Below are 13,910 nucleotides of genomic sequence, written 5' to 3' on the forward strand. Positions count from 1 at the left end.
ACACACTTTTTTTTCTTCAAAATTTTTGATCATATAAGAAGGGGAAGAAAATAATGTAATTTTTTTTTTCTTTTTGTGACGTTTTGGAAATTAAATAAATAATAAGTCATAGAGAAATAGTGATACAAATGTAAGTCAACTTTGAGATTCAAATCATACAAGTACCACTTAAAACCTCCCTCAAATACTACCATAGTCTTACATTAAGACAAAATTCTTCTGAAAGGTGAAATAATTTTTTTATAATTAAACATATTAATATAAAATAACTTATGGGACAAACTTTTTTTTCCTCATTCGGTGTTTAGTACCCACATTGAATTCAAACTAAATCTAAGTTCACATTTTGCGGGGTCCATTTCTTGGACATGACTTTTTCCATTCTCAAGCTCGAACCGACGAACTCGAGACCTCTGATTATCTCAACCATTTCATCACAATTTATGTTGGTGGCGACACAAACTTGTTTGGACAACAATTATACGTTTTGCTCTTGAAAAAAATAATATTTCGTTCAAACTATTTTTGTTGGTTGTGTAGTGTAAACCTTAGCTTCACGCATGAATTTGAAGTTGTAAATTAAAAAGATTTATTTATTTAAGAAATAATGTACTGACCATTTCCACATTTGTATTAGTTTATTGGAATTTTGGAGCTGTCATATATTTGGTTAAATTTAATAAATCTTTTGAGAATTGAGAATCTAACCACAAAATGTCATTTTATTAGGTAGGGACTACTGACATTTTCTTCTTTTTTGTGTCAATATATTTTATTCCATAGCCAATATTCGTATTGTATCAACTGTTTACATAAAATTTATAAAACTTAATTATCATATTTATAAGTGACTTAATGAAGTGAATATATACATTAATCATTATTCAATTATGGTTAAGTAATAGAAGTGTATGTGCATAATACATATCATGCATATATTAATTTGATATATATAAAGGATACAAATAAGTATTTTTATTCCAACATTCTATTCATGCTAAATAGTCATAAGAGTTATCGTCGTGTGATTAAGTGGTTATGAGTTCAAATCTTAAAATTAAAATAGCATTTTTGCAAAAAAATTAAGGTAAAAATGTGTACATTATATTTGGGGTGTGTTAGGTACGTACGTACGTACGGAGGAAAACATTTTTCAGAATATAATTTTCAACTTTTTCATGTTTAGTTGTTCTGAAACTTTTTATAATATTTTCTAACGAAAGTAATACAAAAAGTTTCATTAATGACATTCAGAACTCCATATGTCTTCTCTATCTCCAAACACACCCAACCCACACCGCTTTTCTACCCCAACCCCCCTCTCCACTCCACCTTATTATCATAGTATTTTTGTACATATTACATATGCATACTCTTGCGACAATATTTTATTTAACTACTTAACAAACATCCAAAAACAAATAACTATTTTTAGTAAAAAATAATTTTTTTTGTGTCGAACACACCCTTTGAGTATATACATAAATAGGGGAGAATTGCATGTTTAATGCATCACTAAACTACATGAAACATGAGTGTTGTTATCATGCACGTCTCCAAAACTTTTCATATCAGGTATAAATTGTCCAATTTGGATATAATTGTCACGATCATAATTCATAATTAGTTTTGTCCCTTTTGACATAATAAGTTTCAGAAATTTATCCGTTAGATTATGATATTATAGACTTCAAAAGCACTATGTCATCTGAATTTTATATATATATATATATATATATTTACGCTAGTTTGTTTTTTATTTCGATGTGAAGTCTTACATATCTTAATTTTGAAGTTTGAGGAAGAAATGTGATTGAAATTTCTAGCATTCTTGTAAATCTTGTTCTTTAAAGTGTTAGACAAAAAGAGTAGAAGAGTTTTATCGTAACTTATAAAATCTTATTGAACTAGGCTTTAGAGGAAGTTAATAGTCATTGGTTAGGATTATGAAATGAGGAAAGAACGAAAACACTCCTCCTCAAAATGTGATAAGAAGATAAAACTAGAAGAATTTCAGAGCAAACGTGCGCGGTCGCACAACTGAAGCTTAAGTCGTGTGGCTCTTCACACGGCCATGCAGTAGCACTGACGTTCCCACGTGGTCGCATGACAAAAATCGTCATCGCGCGGCGGTTCACACACACTACGTAGTGTCCAGTAAAATGGGCATAACTTTTAGCACATAACTTGGATTGACGAAAGTTTGAAGGCATTGTAAAGAAAACTTCAAGACCTATCATTTGGTTGGTATTAGGCCACAAAACTCTTCATACGCTAGGATTCCCTTATTACCTTTGTTCACATCCAATACATTTTCCACACGTATGATTGGGCCTTAGCATCTATGAACAATTAGGAATCAACCATGTATGAACCTATATACCTACGAAGAATGGTTTGGTTCTTAGCATAGAAATTTTTGGAGTGTTACAAGTGTACTCTTTTTAAGGATAGTTTTAAAATATTGCAAAGTCTTTCTATATTTCTTAAACTTTGTGACTACTGTCTGGTCAAACTACATCACATAAATTGGACATATATATGATTATGTTGGGTTGTATATTTTTGGGAAGCTTACAAAAACCTCATTAGTTTAGGAGTTAATTACTTAGATACACGCTAATCGTTGGTTTGTAGTATTGCAAAATGCAAATCTTACTAGATTTTGGTGCGTCCAGATATATCATACATATATCTTGGAATATATGAGGTCAAAATTAGGTGTAGCTTGTTCTAGATACACTCTATCCAAGTGGATTCACATGTATCTACGATACATGACAAATCTTGCTCCCGACCTCCCACCTCGCTTGCCACTCTCTTATGTATTTGGTATCCCAAATACATGTGAATCACATCAGATACATACAAATACATGTATCTAGTCTGATTTACATGTATGTGAGATATATGACTATCTCGCTCACCTCTCTTCCTATTTTACTGTATCTGATAGCAAAAACACATGTATCTAGATGTATTGATATGAAACTCTTTAGTGGTAACTACTAGGATATGTAATTATTTGAAAATATAGTTAGAATTTAATATATCGGTATGAATGTATATCTAATAATTTTCATCAACAACTCCACCTGAATTCATTCCTATCAAGCAGATTGAATTATTTGAGTATAAATCAACATTTGTTAGTGGTCTACTAACATCACAATATCTTCTATCCACAACAACTCCAGATTCCGGATGATCCATTGCTATATTCTTCAAAGTTATGCACAAAAGATATTTTGTAAAGAAATCGACATTAACTTTCTTTTGATCCAAAAATACTTGCACACCCACATCATTATGGATACAAACCAATGGACATGGTTCACTAACTATATATTTAATCTCTATGTCATTAATATTAGCATATATCCTAAGTTGCGAAGTTCTCACATTTACTAGCCTACTATATAGACCGAAAGATTCATAGATAATCCTCTCCATATGAAAATCAACATATTTGTCTGTTTCATTTAAAAAATATCAGTCAGTCGTCTTACATAATACAAATGAATAATAAATATGTTGTATTTATATTCACTTTTCATACCAACCTAATACAAATTTCATCCACAACTTCATACTTCTCACACTAATTTATACACACCAGTCATTACTTATTCATACTAATATCATTCCAAATAGTGTACCAGAATTCATACCATAAAACACATTTCATACATTTATTTTTGACACACATTTCATAAATTTATAACGATGACATCATCACTATTTCATACACTATCACGAAATAATATAATCAAATCATTCAAATATAAATCCAAAAACGCACACATCCATGGTATAAACAATATACAAAAAACTCATAACATCATTTATTCAAGTTTCATAGAAATTATTTTGTAATATGAAACAACGAAGGTTCATACAAAAAAAAAATGACAATTTAAATATATTATACACAACCAAAATCAGAAAATTTCATTTTCAGTTTAATTGTTCTTAATTTTTTTTTTACGTTTCATTAGTATAAAAATACAAATAATAAATCGCAATGAATACTAATCAGAAAGATCCCATCTACCACCATGTTTTATTAATATCCATAAGAATCCGTCCATTACAACAAAATGAAAATTTTTGAATCAAAAATATTTTGGAATTAGTCATGAATGACGACAATCACAGAAAAAAAATTTGAGGGAGAGAGAAACGTTTGAAAAAAAAAGAAAATCTGATTTATCCTTAATGTATTCAAATTAATGACTATAACTATATCCGTTTTTTTCTTTTATGATTTAAAATTTTTTTACTATTATTTTAAAACTCTTTTTGTAATTTTTTAAAAATAAAATTTACAACCTGAAATTTTTTATTGTTACAACTTGAAAGTATTATTATACTGTCATAACTTGAAAATATTAGTCTTATATATGTCATTTATAAAATTTTCACTTTTTCCTATATGTTTAGAAAAAAGCCCGAAAACATATACGGGCTTATGAAAATGGCCCAAGCTATTATTATTGGACCAAGAAACTGGCCTAACATGACTTGGCCCAATAAGTTTTTTTGGCCCATTAAGAAATCCATTATCTTCTTCAGTTCGCCATTACAGATAAGATAACGCTATAAACTGTAAAATACAGAAAAACTGAGCAAAAAGTGAAGAAAAGAAGAAGGAAGAATTAGCTATGGCGTCATGGGGTTCATCTTCTTGTCTCCAAAATTACAGCTTAACCAAAAACCCATATTCTGAAACAGTGAAATTTTCAGAAAGAACTTCAATTTTAACCATTGTTGCTCAGAAAAAAACCAAGAAAGTACGAAAGGTGAGCTAATTCTTGAAAATGTGATAATGGGTTGGAATTATTATTGTCAAAATCTCATTTTTTGTCCATTTATAGGTTATAGCTGAATTGGGTATTTTTTGTTTTGATGGAACAGATAATACTGAAAGAGGATATTTCACAGTTGGGTAAAAAGGGAGACCTTTTGGATGTTAAAGCTGGATTCTTTAGGAATTATTTGCTACCATTGGGCAAAGCTCAAATTGTGACCGCTGCACTTATCAAGTAACTTGTTTAACTCTACTTGGAACTATATTTTTGCCATTTGATTTCATTGTCTTTTAGATTCTTCTTTCATTAGCTGCATTTTTGTGGAGTTAGTGGTTGTTCGGTAGAGTTATGCATGTATTAGTTATTCCATCTTCTAACGTGCATAACATAATATGTCAATTTTCTTACAAGTTATAACTTATATATGTATTAGTTAGGTAGGTTTTTGAATTACAAAATCAAACGTTGTATTAATTATACATGAATAACTTATTTTCCAACTAGCTGTCAAACGTTGTATTACTTATACAGAAGTTAATATATGAATGAGTTGCTTTTTCACTAGCTACGAAACAACCCCTTAATGTTTGTTAATATTGGTTTTGCTTTGTGTTAGATGGATTTTTAAGTGTCCCTTTTGGAGCCTGTTAGTTGATGATTTTAAGTGTTGAATATTCACATTTCCAATCACCCTGTGAGCAAAGTGCACATATAGACACCTCAATTTGGTCTCAATTGACAACTAAACACTTCAACTAGTCTCCACTGTGCGTCGTGGACACCTGATGTTGACGTGAAAAATACATTTTNATACACCTATTGTAATGTCGGTCAACGAGGTAAAGAATCCGAATCGGAATCAAGAAGACTTTCCTAAGAAGATAGATAGAAGAAAAAAAGAAAACCGTCCCCTGACCTAAAAAAGACACTGACCACCCTAATCTAATCTCGATTAGAACAGAAAAACTCAAGACGCATCACTAAGACTCATTCGATCTTCTATAGCGACTTTAGGACCATTCCATTCATTGTCTTCTTCTCAACACGAGTTGAGGTGTAGATGTGCATACTCAAAGTTGGAGTGCTTACTTGCTAGTTGAGGCCAAGTTTGAGTGTATTTATGTATTGTGGCCAGTTTAAATTATCGACTTAACCTTATTATTGAACTCAAAACTTTGGTTCTTGTGTCCGTTATCATATTTTCGTGCCTCATAATTAATGTCAGGATTCTTTGGTTCAACTATTTAATATGCCACACACAATACTTTGCTTGGCTGTTGATGAGTGGAAGTATGTCATTACTATTGCTTGTTTTGTTTAATCTTTTATCTAAACCAATGGACCTATGCCGAATGGAGATAAAATAGGTATACTTAGTCTATGGGATCCTTTAAACTACTTGTAACTAGCTGAAAAGTGAACGTACCCATGGATTATACATATCTTCGTGCAAAGGTTGTACCAGAAAATGATGCTTAATCATTTTTGATATTCCTTGAGCAGAAATCTGGTGATTTTGGTGTTATAACTCTTGGTCAGTACACAAACTCTGCATAACTTTTGTTCTCAGAAATCGTGCTTCTTATGATTAATGATCATAGGTTTTAAGTAAGTTCGCTTCTTTTAACCAAATATAATTTATTGATAACGGATTCGTCTTTAATACATTGTCCCACATTGCATAAGATGGATAATCGGTTACTTTATCTTTAGCTTTTGGGTGAGCAATAGCCCTAACCAGCTGTTAACATTAATGGTGTGATAGTCCTGTAAAAGTCTTATATATAAGGGATTTGCTATTTCATACTAAAGAACAAAACAAATAAGTGAAGGCTTCGTTAGAGATGGTTGTCAGAAGCAATTTTGGTTTGATATTTTTGATAGCTATTAGCGTGCTTCGCCTTCAGTGAGAGATTACCTAACTTAATGGATGCATTTTTATTTTATAACATTACGTACCTTTCTTCTCAGGGAAATGAAGATGGAAGACGAGAAAATTGAGGCTGAAAAACAACGGGTAACTAGACAATTCTCATTAATCTAATCTATTGAAAGTGAAAAATATATACATTTTTTTAATTTTCAAGTCACTAAAAGTCTAAAAGTGTTGACCTACACCAATATAAATTGTTTTGTAATGAATGTGGTTTTAGTTAAACGTTTAATTGATTTCAGGTGAAAGATGAGGCACAACAGCTTGCTCGAATTTTTGAAACTATTGGAGCCTTCAAGGTGAAGCGTAAGGGTGGGAAAGGAAAGCAAATATTTGGAAGGTCAGTGAAATACTAAATTGTGATGAGCAACTTGGTGAATATTTGATCTACCTTTTAACGTCATCTTTCTTGCAGTGTCACTGCTCAGGATCTCGTTGATATTATAAAAGCACAGATACAGAGGTACCATTTTCCAATCTTTTCTGCCATAGCATGTAGATAGTAGTATGCGAACTAATCTCTACTTTAAGTTCATTGAGGGCTGTTAAGGTATATTGTCCTTCATAAGGTTGATCCTGTAATATGAATTTGCATGAACTTGAAAACCGATGTTCTCTGATTCATCTGGTTTGTTAAGTCATCCGAATATTTTTCATGCAGTGCTTATTTTCTTTTGTGATTCCTTCTGTGCGGTGTTACTATGTGCGGTGTTACTTTAAAACCGATGTTCTCTGATTCCGTTTTTCGTCTATTGCTAGAGCAAAAACTGTTGTTTTTGAAGCAATGTGATGTCTGTTTCGATGATCGCATAGTAGCTTGCTACTACCCCTCTGTCCCCGAAAAAAGAAAGAGAAGAAAGGATTGAAAATCTGTTATCTACTTTTAATAGGAAGAAACGTGACAGGGGATAAAAAAGTTGTCGTATAAAGTCTTGAAGGAAATCAGATGTACTAATTGAGTTCCTACTTTACTGTATATTCACACGCAATCTACTTGTAGGGACGTGGACAAGAAAATTGTCAATCTGCCTGAGATTCGAGAAACCGGAGAATATATTGCTGAATTGAAGCTGCATCCAGAAGTTACAGCTCGAGTAAGGTTGACAGTGTTTGCCAATTGAGCATAGGGGCTTTCTGGGGCAGTTGATGCCAAGTCAAGATTTTGCTGTATCGGCTCGCTGGGCCAAGGTACAATCTTTTGTTGATTCCAGTGACTATTATTCAAGCAAATGGCTTTGGTGCTACATTAAATCTACATTAATCAAACCCTACATTTACAGAACAACTAAATGGCCCAAAGTTTTAGGCTTTTAGTTCACAAAGTTAAGCAGCCAAAGTAATGACAAGTATGATATATGTAAAAAAACGACGACATACCTAGTGTAATCCCACAAGTTAGGTTTGGGGAGGGTAGAGTGTATGCAAACATTACCCTACCTTAGGAGGTAGATAGGTCATTTCTGATAGACCCTCAGCTCAAGAAAAAGCACATCGAAAAAAGAAATAACAAAAGTGAAGAAATCATGGCAAAATACTATAGAAAGAATGGCAAAGCATTCTGAAAAAGAAAGGATCACTACAACAAAGTATGACGGCAAAATAAGTCAAACCCTTTGGAGTTTCACAAGTCCGAATTTAGATACAACTCTTTTCAAAACAAACCTCAACTTCACAAGTCCGAATTTGAATAATGTTATATACTTGTATCAACTCTTTCCTCACACTGTTCCAACCTAATAGCATCAAGTTAGGATGACGTTTTTAATTTGATATGTACTAGCACTTTTCTTGGGGATAATACTCGTCGTGGTTTATGTGCATGAGTATATTATTTTCCTGTACGTTCCTGCATACGATTAGGTTCTTCTTTGTTATATCAAGAAATGCCTGAATAATGTCCCTGAGCAAAATGATAAAATTGCAACGTTTAAGTTCTAAAGATAAGACATAGTCGATAAACATGAGAACATTTTTTTTTTGATGACTGAGAAATCAGTCTGGAGCCAACCCTGTGGGCTAACCACAACCTCCAAAACTCGAGGATGATGGCCCCACCCCTCTACCCTTATATACTAGACTTAGTTTCTTGGTGCAGGGCTAGGAACTTGTGACAAAATTTGAGAATGAATTCTTATCCATAACTGCTGTTTTGTTTTCTTTTTGATTCCATTTTTCTTGTCAGGTAGGGAGGATGCCAATAAACAATGTAAAACATCAAGATTCAGACTCCACATATGGACCCCAAGTTTGTATATGAATTTTCTTCTTTTGAGATCATTTATCCTGACCTGTAACATCAGTCTTCTCATCCTAAGCCTTGTTATTTCAACTATTATCACTAGATACAAATCTTGTACCTATCTTTTCAATTATTTGTTTCCAATGAAATGGTTATATCCAGTAAGATCATTCACCTAAGTGATTCATAATCATCTTTAAGCAGATGTGGATCTAAGCCGGGTTCTGTGGGTTCAACTGAACTCATAACTTCGGGCTCAAAGTATATGATTGTGGATGCAAAAAGGATTTAAAATGCATACATATGATAAGTTCACACTCATTCTGAACTCATCGACTCTGGTTCTAAATTCACCTAAGTCCTTAAGATAGCTGTTTTTTTTTTTTTCTCTCGTGTCTCTTGTAAGCGATTTTTTAATGCTGCTTATTGTTATGGGAATGAGGTTCTCCATTCCTATTTATCACATACATGCTGTTGGTAAGTCAAGTTTATAACTAGCTAGGGACTTTAGAACCACGAGGTTTCAGGTTTAGATCCTAACGTAGACGAAAACACCAGGTGATTCTTTTCCATCTGTCCAAGTCTTGGCAAACAGAGTTACATGATACCTGTGCTAGTGGGGGAAATTGCACGTACCCTGTAGAATTAGTCGAGGTGAAGAAAATTGCTTTGGCATTATCCATTGTCATGTTGGAAGAGCTCAAAAGTTCTGATAGGATAACAAGATTAATTATTTCTGTCCCTTTCGGCCAATGTTAATCCTCTAATTATTTGGGTTTGGTCATCATCTGGGGGCCCCTAATAGGCTAATACAGAGAAGCAACTAAGTTGAATATTCAAAGACTTGGAAATTATACAATATATACTTAAAATAAATGTAAAAAATGAGATAAGTGTTTATATCCGACCAACTAGATTAGCAAGATCACCTAATTCTTATCTTAAATAATGTTTGGCTGTCATTAGTGATTGTGTTGGAGTGGTAAGTACTACTTCATCCTTAATTAAAGGTCTCAGGTTTGAGCTTTGCGAATAGAGTCATCGTTGGTAGGAAGCGGCTTACACTTGGATTCACCTTTTTTTTTTCTCTCCGTCTATTTACTTCATAGTTTGAACTTCCTTAATAAATTTTTTTACTTCATCACTAATTACAACAAATGCTTAGTAAGTACATTGGGCTCTTTAGACACTACAAATAACACATCAAATTGGTCATTCCATTTACACCCCCAACCTGGTATTTGAAATATAGTGACTCGATTAATTTAGATTCGCATTATATAAAATCAATTAAAAAGAGCTTCTTAGGAAAGGAAATTGAAAGTCAAGTGAATTTAAGAAAACCAACCAGGTGTCAAGTTGAGAAGCACGCCACCTCAACAATGTATTTTTTAGCAAAGTTGTCCACATGATGTCTCCAATGAACTCAATTTGTAAACACATGCCATGTCAACTATGTCGTTCTTTTATTTCTTTTAAAGTTACTACTCGATTTTCAATGCTCATATTAAAGTCTGATTATTTTAGATTCGTACCGTATAAGATCCATTTTGGGGAATAACGTTTCCTATCAAGATTTTTTCCATATTCAGGACTTGAATGGACATTTTCATCTCCACTACACAACATCTTATAGTTTATTATTATTAGTTTGTGACACTTATGAAACTCTATTACAAATACATACACAAAACTTTAGTAGTTGATTAGGAGGTAAATTCATATATAAAATTAATATGAGATTCGATCTGTAATTTAGAAATTCATATAACTAATACATATATAAGTTAGGAGGGATTCTATGTATTATCTTATTCAAAATAGAATGTAGAATAATTAATTTACGAATAACTAAATCTGACATAACTAATACCTATGTACATAAAATAATAAATTAATACCAAACAACCCCTTAAGGTTCAGTAACTGCAACTTTCATGACTTTCTCATCAATTAAGTTATACAACTTAAGTACTTTAATTTAGAGTAAACGTAATAGACTTAATTAGTCCTCAATTATAGATACTTAATTACGTGTTTGAAATGTAGTTAGTTAAGTACTTAATTAGTTGTAAAAGAGATGAGCTATACTATTAAGCTTCATTGACTTTAGAATAATGTTTATATATTTCTTAGACAGTGCAACATATGTTTTATATTCTTTGTTACCTTTCTTTTTATACTATAGTTTTTCTTCTTGCTTAGATAATTGATCCAATTATACATTAATCCATCAATGAGATAGCTAGTGGTTAATGAAGCAGATAAAAATAATTTTAAAACTAAGGTTTAAATTATAGCAAAAATAAAAAATATTATAGATGTGTTTTTTCTCAAAGTTTGATGATATATTTGAGTCTTTTTCAAAAAAAAAAAAAAAGATTCAATTAATGACGTAGCCGAATCATAATTGACTATGTGTAAAAAATGATTTTGCAAAATCAAAACTGTTTTTCAATTAACAAATAATGACATGAATGAGCGTGTTCGAACGAAAATGACATAGATGAACCAAACTTCTAACATATGACATAAATGAGTCTTTTCTCAAAGTTTGATGACATATTTGAATTTTTTTTTTTGCGTATAGCGTGCTTTTGATATCTAACATGTATTTGATGAAACAAGTGAGGTGTTTGATATCTAACATGTATTTGATGAAACAAGTGAGGTGTATAAAAGGAAACTGAAGACAGTTTAATGTACAAAGTATTTCATATTCATAGTGAATCCGAGAAAGGGCCTTTGACAACTTACCCTAATATAAAATATTAATATTTACTTTTGCAGCTGGTTCGAACCTGTGATCTATAGGTCACACGAAACCACCACTATTATAATAACAAATAATCATTAATTGAATTGAATTAACACTATTGCAAGGTAAGAGAGAACACTAGGCAATTAACTAGATTGACACAAATTAGTAGTCCCCCCCTACATGTGCAAATTAAATCTAAATGAATCTCTCTTATATTTGTCTTTCCCACTTTCTTCCATACACATACACACACGTTGTATTTGTACATGTCAACCAATATATATATATATATATATCCACATGCTAAGATTACAAAATTATGACCAAAACGTGTACATAACAAACAAGTTAATAAGACTTAGTGAATATAATTAAGTGACTACACCAATTCTCACACCTCCATCCCCACCCATTCTAAAAAAATGATAAAGTTTGAAATTTCGTTGAGGATATTCAAATATTATATATATATATTAATATATTATAAAGTGTGAAAGTGAGATTAACTTAAAATGGAAGTCTTATTTCATTTTTCATTAGAAGAGAAGCCTTAATGAAAAAGTTAATTAGAAGTGGAACCTAATTAGATATATAGTTCTAATTAAGTTATATATCGTCAGTATAACAAATTTTTAAATTAATAAAATAAATTATCTATTACAACATGTAATAACGAAACCATTAATTAGATAATGTCATACTTACAATGTACTTAAATATAGAAGTAGAAAAAGAGGGGCCAGATTTGTAGTGTGGTATAAAACCTTAAACCTAACCGGTCAGGATGCAGGTAGTGAAACGATAAGTATTCCTTCAGGCTTCATCCTTGACCATAGATATATATTAGATTCGAGCTTCTAATATGAAGTCACATTTGTTAAGAACCACTTTATCCTCAACATGAAATCTCTCTAGGAAAAAAATGAATTTAATCAATCGTCCTCAAATATGAGTACTAAATACCAAAATTTCGATACACTAAGTGGAAAAGGACCTGATCATAAGGGTCTATCATACATAGTGTAGACTATATTTTTGCAAGAAGTTGTTTTTACAATTCAAACTTGATGTCACGTGACAACAACTTTATCAGTTACGTTAAGAACATACTGTATAATAAACCAAAAAACATATAACTTTATAGACCTCATACCTAACTGCTTGTGACGTGTGATTTGCAGTGACTATTTGAGGCTGAAATAAAAGGTTAATAAGTTAGTTAAGAAACTTGAAAAGTAAGGTATGGTGAGTTTAACAATTAGGTGTGATGGGTGGGCTGATGGCTACTAGTAGCTCTATCTATTCTAGTGAGAGCTATCCAAACTTTTAGGTATAAAAAAAATAACCAAAAATAAAATTATTATTTTTACACATTTTCTTAACTATAACACAACAACTTGTAGCATAGTCGTAATCTTATTATATGTATATATATTGATGTTTTTGTTACAGATATAAATCGTATTGAGAGCAATGTGTTCAGTTGAACTCACAAAATCAACTCTAAAATGTATTGGTCACTTGAGATCAATACCAAGGTGGATGTACAATATATGGTATGGATCGAATATTAGTAGAATACAATAGTTTTGATTCGAATTTTATAGGTGTATAGAAGAATTAATGCTCTAAAACCTTATGTGACGAAGTTTAGAGAGTCAAATGAGTTTATTTTTATCGTGATTATTTTTGTCTTTTAAATAGTTCGATGATTGATAATTATAGTGACTTCAGTATTTTTATGTAAATTTTATTTTTAAACATTTTACATCTAAATTAACGTAGAAAATTAGAGAATTTGATCCTCATGCTCCTAATCGGCTTACATAAATTGAAATGAAGGAAGTAATGAACCACGAATCAGGAGTTCAAGTTCAATGACAAGCAAACAACTACAAGAAATACATAACTCATAAACTTTAAATTTTGAATTCGTTTCGAAACGAAATAAAGTTAAGTTAGTTAAAGAAAAGTAGTAGTGTATATGGAGTATATAATACAGGTGGATACACATGGTTTTGGCTGTTACCAGCCCCATCCATATACCTTTCCTATCCATTTATTATTTATCATTTAATGAAACAACACCCTCTTATTATTTTATTTTTCATACTAATAATAATCATAAAAAATAAATATAATATAAATAAATTAAATACAAATAGG

The 13,910-nt window shown here is 31.4% G+C and overlaps 1 protein-coding gene across 2 annotated transcripts; it reads left to right on the forward strand.

Annotated features, from left to right (window-relative positions):
- The first annotated feature begins 4,559 nt into the window (after positions 1-4,559).
- LOC125844506 (50S ribosomal protein L9, chloroplastic) lies at positions 4,560-9,148 on the forward strand. 2 transcript variants are annotated; one of them, XM_049523821.1, is made up of 7 exons: positions 4,560-4,802; positions 4,918-5,045; positions 6,783-6,828; positions 6,987-7,084; positions 7,160-7,207; positions 7,745-7,932; positions 8,927-9,148. In XM_049523821.1, the coding sequence occupies exons 1-6, from the start codon at positions 4,665-4,667 to the stop codon at positions 7,863-7,865; spliced, it is 579 nt and encodes a 192-aa protein (XP_049379778.1). In that variant the 5' UTR covers positions 4,560-4,664; the 3' UTR covers positions 7,866-7,932; positions 8,927-9,148. The 2 variants fall into 2 exon arrangements, with proteins under 2 accessions (XP_049379778.1, XP_049379779.1); XM_049523822.1 differs by having other exon boundaries at positions 8,931-9,148.
- Positions 9,149-13,910: the final 4,762 nt, after the last annotated feature.

This window comes from Solanum stenotomum, chromosome 11 (genome assembly GCF_019186545.1).
Source record: "Solanum stenotomum isolate F172 chromosome 11, ASM1918654v1, whole genome shotgun sequence".
Lineage (NCBI taxonomy): Eukaryota > Viridiplantae > Streptophyta > Magnoliopsida > Solanales > Solanaceae > Solanum > Solanum stenotomum.

Bases quoted from the DNA above. Each gene is read 5' to 3' on its own strand.
- LOC125844506 (XM_049523821.1), top strand. From the start codon at position 4,665: ATGGCGTCATGGGGTTCATCTTCTTGTCTCCAAAATTACAGCTTAACC. The intron at 5,046-6,782 runs GTAACTTGTTTA...CTTTCTTCTCAG, and splicing joins GTGACCGCTGCACTTATCAA to GGAAATGAAGATGGAAGACG. The intron at 6,829-6,986 runs GTAACTAGACAA...AATTGATTTCAG, and splicing joins TTGAGGCTGAAAAACAACGG to GTGAAAGATGAGGCACAACA.